Here is an 11,020-nt window from a genome sequence, read left to right on the forward strand (position 1 = left end):
GGGGGGGGGGGGGGGGGGGGGGTGGATGTGGGAGAGGCTTCCACCGAATTTTGATAGGCTGTTGCAGAGGAACATAGATACATTGAGTGAGTGGGCAAAGATCTGGCAGATGGAATACAATGTAAATAAATGTGAAGTCATACATTTTGGTAGGAGTAATAGTAAAAAGGATTATTACTTGAATGGTAAAAAGTTGCAGCATGCTGTTCTCGACAGAGATCAATGCCAGATTCCTGCTCGCATTCGCCCAACAACATCCTTCAATCTCGACTTTGAGATCTTGTGTAACGAATGCTGGCCTTGCCTGCGGAATTGACTGGCATCAACTGAGTATCGTTAAGTAACAGAGAAGAGGGACCTGGGTGTCCTTGTGCATGAATCACAGAAGGTAGGTCTGCAGGTACAACAAGTAATTAGGAAGGCAAATGGAATTTTGTCCTTCATTGCTAAAGGGATTGAGATTAAAAGCAGAGAGGTTATGCTGCAGCTGTACAAGGTGCTGGTGAGGCCACACCTGGAGCACTGTGTGCAGTTTTGGTCTCCTTACTTGAGAAGGGATGTACTGGCACTGGAGGGGGTGCAAAGGAGGTTCACTAGGTTGATTCCAGAGTTGAGGGGGTTGGCTTATGAGGAGAGACTGAGTAGACTGGGATTATATTCATTGGAATTCAGAAGATTGAGGGGGGATCTTATAGAAACATATAAAATTATGAAGGGAATAGATAAGAAAGAAGTAGAGAGGATGTTTCCACTGGCAGGTGAAGCTAGGACAAGAGGGCATAGCCTCAAGATTAGAGGGAGCAGATTTAGGACTGAATTGAGAAGGAACTTCTTCACCCAGAGGGTTGTTAATCTATGGAATTTCTTGCCCGGTGAAGTAGTTGATGCTACTTCAGTAAACGTTTTTAAAGATAAGGTAGATTTTTTTTGAACAATAAAGGAATGCGGGTAAGTGGATCTGAGTCCACGAAAAGATCAGCCATGGTCTTATTGAATGGTGGAGCAGGCTCGAAGGGCTGGACGGTCTACTCCTGTTCCTAGTTCTTATGTTCTTATGTAAGTGGGCTGGAGCATGGCAAAGGGAATATGATGTGGGTAAGTGTGGGCCTAGAAAACACAGAAAGACTGAATATTTCTTAAATGATGAATCAATTTAAAAAGTGTTGCTGTCCAAAAGATGGGAAGGTGGGAAGGTGCTCTTGTTCATTAGTCATTGAATGCTAGCACACAGGTGCAGCAAAGAGTTTGGAAAGTAACACCATGTTAACCTTGATCACAGGAGGATTTGAGTACAGCAGCAAAGATGTCATACAGCAACTATACAGAACACTGGTTAAACCATTCTTGAAGGATTGGGTGCAGTTGTAGTTCTATTCCCCAATCCTTTGAAGCTGGGTTTCTCAAAGTAGGGGTTATGAACCCCAGCTGGGGGTCCCAGGCTGAAATTTTGGGTTTCATGATCTCTGAGGAAGCATTGACAGTTGTGGAGCTCTGGCTGAGCTATAACAGCTGCACTCTGACTCAAACAAGCCCCTGCTGTCTCAGTTCTCACTGAGAGGTTGTGACAGTTTAAAAGGCTCAAAAATGGAGTCACATTAGGAAACAGTTTGGGAAGCAGTGTCAAAGAGGAAAGTTCATCTGTGGAATTACCTGCCCAGTGAAGCAGTTGAGCTACTTCATTGAATGTTTTTAAGGCAAAGATAGATAGATTTTTGAACAGTAAAGGAATTAAGAGTTGTGGTGAGCAGGTGGGTAAGTGGAGCTAAGTCCACAAAAAGATCAGCCATGATCTTATTGAATGGCAGAACAGGCTCGAGGGGCCAGATGGCCTATTCCTCTTGCTCCTATTTCTTATGATCTTCCTGGCATTGTGGGACTGTCCTACGAGGAGAGATTTTTTGTTTCTTTTTATTAATTCACAGGATGAGGGCATCGCTGCCCATCCCTAATTGCCCAGAGGGCAGTTAAGAGTCAACTACATTGCTGTTGGTCCAGAGTCACATGTAGGCCAGACCAGGTAAGGATGGCAGTTTCCTTCCCTAAAGGACATTAGTGACCCTGATGGTTTTCCAACAATGGATTCATGGTCATCATTAGACTCTTAAATCCAGATATTTATTGAATTCAAATTCTACCATGTGGGATTTGAACCCAGGTACCCAGAATGTTATCTGGGTCTCTAGGTTTAACAGTCTAGCAATAATACCACTAGGCCATCGCCTCCCTGCAGAGACTTCTCTGGAGTTTTGAAGAATAAGAGGCAATCTCATAGAAACTTGCAAAATTCTTAAAGTGATAGATGGAGTGGATGCAGAAAGGATCATTTCCCCTGGCTGTTGATTATAATGCATAGGCCCCTTAAGACAGATGAGGAAGAATTTCTTCACTCAGAGGATGTTGAATATCTGGAATTCTCAATCTCACAAGGCTGTGGAAGCTCAGTCATTAAGAATATTCAGACAAAGCTTGATAAATTTCCAGATATTAATAACAACAAGCAATATGGAGATGGTGTGGGAAATGCCATTGAAATAGATAATGAGCCATGATTAGAATGGTGGAGCAGGCTCAAGGGGCTGAATGGCCTGTTCTTGTTCCCTACTTGTTCTGTTCCATGAATGAACAACAAAGTAATTGACCGCTAGGCCTCAGCAGCAATTTGAGAGAGTGAGTCCTGTTTGGATCTGTATTGCGTACCTGGCCTCAAAGTAGCTTAAACTCTCTCTCTCTCTGTTTCTCATGCACTCACTCACATTCTCACTCACACACTTACTGTCTCACTCACGCATTCACACACAAAGGCTTATACTTTGCCCAGTTTGAATCAGAAATTAATTCAGTGAAATTGAAACTGAAATACTGCTCTGAGGGAATGCCATGCATATGATGTGGCAGGGCAGTTGCTGAGACCATGTACCCGCTCATGGAGAATTCTAGAACAACGGGCACAGTTTCAAAATAAAGGATATCCCATTTAAGATGGAGGTGATTAGAAATTTCTTATCTCGGATGATTGTTCTTTTTTTTTAGAATTCACATTCACAGTGAGCAGTGGAGGCTGGCTCACTAAATATAATCAAATCGGATTTTGACAGAATTTTGATTAACCTGGGATTCAGGGATAATGGCAAGAAAGTGGAAATTAGGCGACAACTTGATCAACCATGACCTGAGTGAATGTTGCTGCAAGTTGGAGGGACTGAATGGCCTACTCCTCCAATTTCTTCTAATCATATGATCATTACAGAGACTGGCTACATACTGGTCATGCTTATGTTAAAATTCCATAAGGCTATAAGGTATTTAAAAAGGTCAAAAAAAAAGAAGTGAAAGGCATTTATTCCATTTGATTGAAGATATTATTACATGGAAGAAATAGGTTTTTACGTAAGGGAAGGCAATCACCAGAGATTTGGATTATTGGAATTAAACAATAAGCCATAATTTAGATGTGAAGTGAGAGTTGTCAATAGACCTCCTGATAGCAGCAGTGAAATTGCAGAATGGACTAATTTAGTAGAGCGGTTTGTAACTAAAGCAAAGTTAATTTCAGAGGAAGTTTTAATTTCTGTATAGATTAAGGCACACTGTTCCACAAGCAGAAATTTGGTGAATTTCTTTAGTGCATTGACTCTGGTTCTCTGGAGCAACATCTTCTAAAATCAGCAAGAGAGCAGGCTATTCTATGTTTATTAATGAGCACTGAGCCAAAGTTAATTATCCTCTGTAAGAGGTCATTTTAGGTGACAGTAAGCATAATAAGCGTAAATTCAATGTTGGGTTTGAAAAGATTACGTTAATGTTAACTTTAACAGGATGAGACAGAAACTGACAATAGCAAATTGGTTAAAGCTGTTATCAGGTAAAATTACAGATAAATAATGAGAGGTGTTCAAAATGTGTTCAGCTTAATACAGGACCATCCAGCAGTCTCCTTGAATGAAAACAGCTTTAGTTGACAGCAAAGATTGAATGTAAAATACAACTAATAGGATATATGTAAGTGCAAAGTTTAGTGTAGACTGGGGATTGGCAGAGAAACAAAGACAAAAAAGACAAAAATAAAGAATCCTAATAACAGCTTCAGAAACGAATTCAAAATGAAACTTGAGAGATATCAACACAAAGTCTTCAGATGGTCTGAGGTAATATGGATAATAGCTAACAATTACCTAGATAATTATTTTCTATAAATCTTTGCAATACGAGAGGAAAATAATATACTTAACATTGTACACAAAGAAATGATATATCAAAGACTGGAACTCAATAAATAAGTTGACACAAGAAAACAGCATTAGAAAAATAATGGCTCCAAAGGAGTTTAAAGAAATTTGGTGAGAACCCACAAATTCTTTAGCTATGAGCTGTCCAAGTATTCCTGATTTGAGGAATTCTGCTTTTAGATGTTAAGCTGACACCCTTTTGGTCCCCTCAGGTAGACATAAAGGATCGCATAACACTATTACAATAGAGAGCAGGGGGTCTTTCCCATTGTTCAGCCAATACTTATCACTCAGCCAAAATTATAAGAAAATGTAATCTAGTCATTAACACTTTGCTGTTAGTGAAAGCTCACATTTTGAATACTGCATTACCTACTTATAACAGCGACCATGTTTTAAAGGTACTTCATTAACAGCAAGGTACATTGGGATTGTAAATAAGTGAAAATGTATCTTCCAAAATTCTGGTAATTGAATTCTTTTGAGGAAGTAATTGGAGAATCAGAAAGGGGAATTTTGAATTAGTTCATGTGAACTATCAGATGAGCTCAGTGAGGTTTCACATGAGGGAGTGTTAGCTAAAATTAAAGCTTGTGGGCTCAAAGGCAAATTATTGACTTGATTAGGAAGTAGAGACAGTCAGGAGGAATACTGCTTATCTGTTTTTAATATTATTAATGATTAGATCATCCAATAGAAAGCCATATATTTACTTTTACCAGTGGCATAAAGATTGATGGCATTGGCAGGCAGTGTAAACTGCTTTGTTCGAAAATATATAGGCACAGGAGTAGGTCATTCAATGTCTTGAGACCGCTCTGCAATTTGATAAGTTCATCCTGAACTTCAACCTCAATGCCACTTTCCCACATCACTTTCATATCCCTTGATATTTTTATATCAAGATATCTATTGTTCTCTCTGTCATGACCATGCTCAATGACTGAGCCGCCACAACCCTCTGGGATAGAAAATTCCAAAGATTCATCACCTTCAATTTCTCTTCATCTCAGTCCTAAGCTTATCTCTTATCTTCCCCTTATCTTGAGACCGCAACCCCTTGTCCTGCAGCCCACAGACATAGAAAACATTATCTCTGCATGCTGCCTGTCCAGCCTTGTCAGAACCTTATACATTTCAATTAGATCCCCTTTCATTATTCTAAACCTGAGAGATTATAGATTATTCCTGCCATCCCAGGAATCAGTCTAGTGAATCATATTTCCCTCCATGGCAAGTATATCCTCCCTTAGATAAGCAGAACAAAAGTGCACACATACTCTAAGTGTGGTCTCACCAATGTTTTAAAATTTTTTTCTGAATCCAGATGATGGTGATTCTGGTGATTTAATTACCATAGTGGTCAGTCACTGAACATATTCACACATATTTTACCAAAGGCACACTAGTGTATTGCACAAAAGAAAACAAAGAAAAACTATATGTAGAACAATTTAGAAACATCTTAACATACATAGCCAAAAGAAAGATTCAGTCCTTTTCCCAGCAATTTCCTTTACAGACACTCAATCCAATGAAGTACTATCTCTCCTATCTTAACTTTTTAATTTTTCTTAAACTTTTTACTTAATTGATAAGATTGTAAGAATTTCCTTTAGCAACTTTCTGCACATTCATCAAATGTGGTTCTCTCCAATTCTTTCTCTCCCTGAGATACAGAGACACTGGTTACTTCTCTGGCTTTTCTTAACTGAATCTCTGGCTGCTTAAACTGCTAAAATAGTTTTAAGACTTTTTTCCAGTTTTTAAAGTCTGGACTAAACTGCCTTCTGCTGGTATAAAACTATTCTTCCCACCTGAAACCTGACCATGGCTCCTAGCCATCTATTTGTGTACAGGCCATAAATATTAAACATTGTAAACATTCAACAATTAGTTTCACAGGTAGCTAATTGAATCATTTAACTTCACTAACATGCCATTTTTGGGATAATTGTCTGAACTCACTATGAAACAAATGGCATTCTGACCTCTTAAAAAAAAACAAGTCAGCTTCATAGAGCTAAAATCAAAATTCATTTTCCTCTAGTACCCAGATTCTAAAATAATAATACACTATAAACCATTATCACAAGTTGCAGCAGGACACCTTTATTCCTACAGTCAAATAATGTTGCAATGTAACTTTTCTTTCTAATTACTTGTTGTATCTGCATGTTGGATTTTAATAATTTATGAACAAGGACACCCAGGTCCTTTTGCACATTAATATTTCCATTCAAAAAATACTTTGGATATCTGATTTTCATAAAAAGTGGATAATTTCACATATGTGTACATTGCATTATCTGCTATGTTCTTGCCCACTCATTCAGCCTTCACTATTTAGTTTAAAGCCCTCTCCATTGATGACTCACTGGAAATCTGGTTTCAGCACAGTCCAGATCCCAGGTTATTCAGATACCATGGGACATATTCGTCTTTCCCAGTGCTGTATAATAGAAACCCTTATTTACCATATGTTAATTTGCTGTGGTTTAGTTAGCAATCCAGAGATTATTACCGTTTGAGATTATGCGTCTTAATTTAGACCTTGTTCTCTTAATGGTATTGGTACCTACGTGGACCACAGCAATTGGTCATTCCTCCTCACACTCCAAGGTATTCTTCTGCTGACAGAAAAGTCCTGATCTCAGCTCTTGGCAATACTCATCTAAAATAGTTGAAGGAATGTCTGAAATCTAATAGAATGAGGGAACAGTTGATGGCTAAAGTATATTAATTAAAAGCTAATTGGGCTTGAATTGGTTGCATAAACATAGAAAGCTCGTAATCAGTGGGAAGCGAATTTTGTGTAGGGTGCTAACTAAAATAAAGCTCTCACATAAAAGTGTGGACATTAACTTCATTTAAATACAATTACCTTTTGGAGTATAACAGGCAACACAGCTGTCTGGACCTCCATCCTTATCTACAAAGAATTGTGCGCATTGCCCCATAACATTGTTGTTAACTCCCCCTGTTGGAATAGCTTTCTGCATCGTGGTAACTTGGTCCATTTGCTCATACACCTTGCTGCCCCTGACTCTAGCCTAGGACCACAGCGATGCCATGAGCTCACACATTCTGCAGCTATCACAAATTCCCTGCTCTGCTAACTTTGTGACACAATTAATTAATTATTTTATTGGTTACATTGTGATTAATATCTTTAGTCCTACCTGTGCTTAAATTCCTTTTCTTTCAATAAATGTTCTACTCAACCTGATTGAGATTCCAGAGTTAAAATAATGGGAAGTAGGTATGAAAAGTACAGCAAGTACTAGAGAAAACTAGTAGAATGTTGTCACTTACCATGAGGGGAATTGAACACAAAGTTGGGGGTTGAGTTTCAGTTATGCAGAGTATTGTTGAAATCGCATCTAGAGTACTATGTACAGTGTTGGGCAGATTATTTGGGGAATTATGTAAATGTGTTGCAAGCAGTTCAGGGAATCTTTATCAGACTAGTATCTGGAATGGATATGTGCCCTTATGAAGAAAGTTTGGGCAGGCTAAGCTGTATCCACTGGAGTTTAGATTAACACAAGGTTACTTTATTGAAACATAATGTCCTGATCAATCTTAATAGGATGGATATGGAGATGATGTTTACTCTTATTGGAGAATCTAGAACTAGAAATCAATGTTTAATATCAGGGGTAACCCATCTAAAACAGAGATAAAATAAAATATATTCTCTCAGAAGGTTGAGAGTCTTTAGAACTTCCTTCCTGAAATGGTGGTGGAAACAGACTCCATGAATATTTTTAAGGAAAAGTTAGATAAATTTTTGTTAAGCGTAAAGAGTGAAAGATTTTCAGAGGTAGGCAGGAATGTGAATTTTGGGTAATACACAGATGAGTAAATATTTATTTAATGGCGCATCAGGCTCGAGGGGCTGAATGGCTGCTCCTAATTTGTATGTTCATGTGTAGCGTACAAATATAGGAACATACTTGTATATTCATATATTTAGCTTCCAGTACATGCAAGTGTGCCACACTGCAAATTCAGATGACAACTCTGAATTGGTTGTCTGTGTAACTGTTTGCATATTCTTGATTATTCAGCAAATGCTGTCCAATTGCAGAATCAAATCTAATGTTAAACACTGTTTTGTCTTTTTCCAAGTGCATTCTCATTGGGCTGATGCAAACCGCCAAAGGGATATTCTGTTTGGTGTGATCCACCAGTCTTTGGGACAAATCACCTGCATATCTGGCATCCCACCTGCACTGAAATTCATATACCATATTACTCATTTGTGTGTTAGGCAGAACATCTTTTTGGCAATGATGGCAACATTCTGTTAGCGGCGAACACCACTCACATTGCTACTACTTTGTCCCACAATTGAATGAGCATCAATGTGAGTTAACATTGATAATATGGTGACTAACTTATGCCAAGACCTACACTGCACTTGGCTTGAACTGTACAAATTTCTTTCAGTTTTTTGATTTGATCTGTTGATGCCACTATATTGCTTCAGTAGAAGATTGCACCATAAACCCACTTAAGCAGAAATGGTTTGGCAACACAATTAATGACGCCACTAAACCTGTAATAAATTTCTTTGCCCATGTACCATCTGAAAGCAAGGAATTTATCCTTGCATGTGATTTCAGTTTTGGTGTTTCTTGACCTCACATCAAACAAGAAGAAATATTTTCTGAGTTAAGACCCCTCCGCTTCCAGCTATTCTACCACAAACCAGTGTCCACTAAAAATGTGAATCCTTGAGGACACACTTGGCTGATTGAATGTGCATATATAATAACTTTTCTGATTTTTATATGCAACCTTGGTGTTTGGCAGCATTGTGAAGCCTGAAAGCCAGCATGGACATATAAATCAGCTATCCCATCCCTTCAAGAACTGGAATAGTCATCCTTAGTTGTGTGACTGCATCTGCAAAATGCACGTCATCCTTAGATATTGCATCCATTGGACCTGCTACTCAGAATGACCAGACAGCCCTTCTCAAAAGCAAGATAACAAAACATTTGCTGCACTTGTGAAGAGCAATGAGTTACCAGGTGATATTCACAGCTCACTACATTTGTGCATGGACAGGCTGTCCAACACTCTCAAATGTGATGTCCCTTTCTACCCTTTCTTATCTATGAAGCATTTCTTCACCCTACTCCCTACAGAAAATTGTTAAATTCTCAAAATCCCACTTCAATGCCACTCTCTTAAAGAATTTTCAATCTGAGACTGTTTGAGTTTCTCTGCCAAGTTTTCTAATGGACATGGAGACAGGGTAGAATCAGGTATAGATCAGCCATAAATGAATGATCGAACACAAGTGAGGGGCTGAATGGCCTCCTCCAGTTCTCTGAATAGTCTCCCATCTGTAGCACGTTTCTATATGATGTGAGTCTATATCTCAGTTTTAATTTGTTCCTTGTTGATTTGATTTCTTGTACAGCCCTGTGTAAATGAAGAAGTGATTGATTCTGGTTGTTAATTCCTGTCCCCACCCCCACTCCCCTGGTCCCTGCACTCTACTTTCAGGGATTTAAACATCTTGCCTTTAATCAGTTCTTTTTTTTCCCTTTGGCAGATGCTTCTGGTTGTTTGTGCTGTGCCTCTTCTCTCCAGCTGGAGCAAACTTCACTGAGCTGACTGGGATGTTTGGACAGATTCAGTCTCCCAACTACCCAGAAGGTTATCCGAGTGATTTAGACTTAACTTGGAATATCACAGTTCCCACAGGATTCCGAATCAAACTCTACTTCATGCATTTTGATCTGGAGCCTTCCTATCTCTGCGAATATGATTATGTGAAGGTGAGATAGAAACACACTCTATTACCAGACCAGTTGATATTCTATATATTCCTCTGTCAGTGTCTCAGTTGACAATGCAAATTATATAAATGCCTTTGGACACTGAGAGGAAAACTTTAAGCTATCAAATGTTGCTTCACACAAAAAATGCAAAGTTCAGAAATAATCAGCCACTTTAACGCACAAACATATTCACTCAGTTCTTGACACAAACATATGCCCAATGGAGAATCCAAAATACTTTTGAAAAGGACGTGAAGAATAACTAATAGGGTTAAGGATAAGATCGAAGAGGATACAAGGAACATTGTAACCAGTGGAGTGCTACAGCAATCATCACTGGCGCCAAATTGCTTACAATACATATTAATGCCTTGGCTGATGGAAATGAATTTACTATCGCAAAGTTTGTAGATGACACAAAAGTAGGTGGGAAAGAAAGTGCTGAGGATTTCAAAGAGTTTGCAAAGAAATATACACAGGTTAAGTGAGTGGACAAAAACTTGGCAGTTGAAATATAATATGGGAAGATGTGAGCTTATGCACATTGGCAGCAAGAATAGAAGAGCTGAATATTACTTAAATGGAGAAAAAAAACTACAGAAAGCAACAGCATAAAGGGATATGGGGTCCACTTGCTAACATACAAGTTGAGTTGGTAATAGGGAAGGCATTTGAAATGTTGGCCTTTATTTCAAAGCGATTGGAGTAGAAAAAGTAGGGAAGTTAGATCACACCTAGAATACTGTGAGCAGCTTTGGTCCCCCTATTTAAGAAAAGATATATTGACATTAGAGGGATTCCAGAGAAGGTTCACTAAATTAATCCCAGCTTTGGCCTAATGGCCTGCTTCTGCTCCTATGTCTTACGGTCATATGGTCTTAGTTGTTTGTGATCTTTACCCATACTGATTCTACATATTGATATTCGGAACCCAAATCATTTGTGACCACGAGATAACACAGTGTGGAGCTAGAGGAACTCAGCAGGCCAGGC

At 38.8% G+C, this 11,020-nt stretch overlaps 1 protein-coding gene across 1 annotated transcript in view; it reads left to right on the top strand.

Annotated features, from left to right (window-relative positions):
* masp1 (MBL associated serine protease 1) overlaps nt 1–11,020 on the top strand; it is a 97,121-nt gene that overhangs the window by 807 nt on the left and 85,294 nt on the right. The window contains exon 2 of the mRNA XM_048604548.1: nt 9,799–10,024. Within this exon, the coding sequence (XP_048460505.1) occupies nt 9,799–10,024 (226 nt within the window). The remainder of the gene's footprint in view (nt 1–9,798; nt 10,025–11,020) is intronic.

Source organism: Rhincodon typus, chromosome 13 (assembly GCF_021869965.1).
Source record: "Rhincodon typus isolate 14 chromosome 13, sRhiTyp1.1, whole genome shotgun sequence".
Classification (NCBI taxonomy): domain Eukaryota; kingdom Metazoa; phylum Chordata; class Chondrichthyes; order Orectolobiformes; family Rhincodontidae; genus Rhincodon; species Rhincodon typus.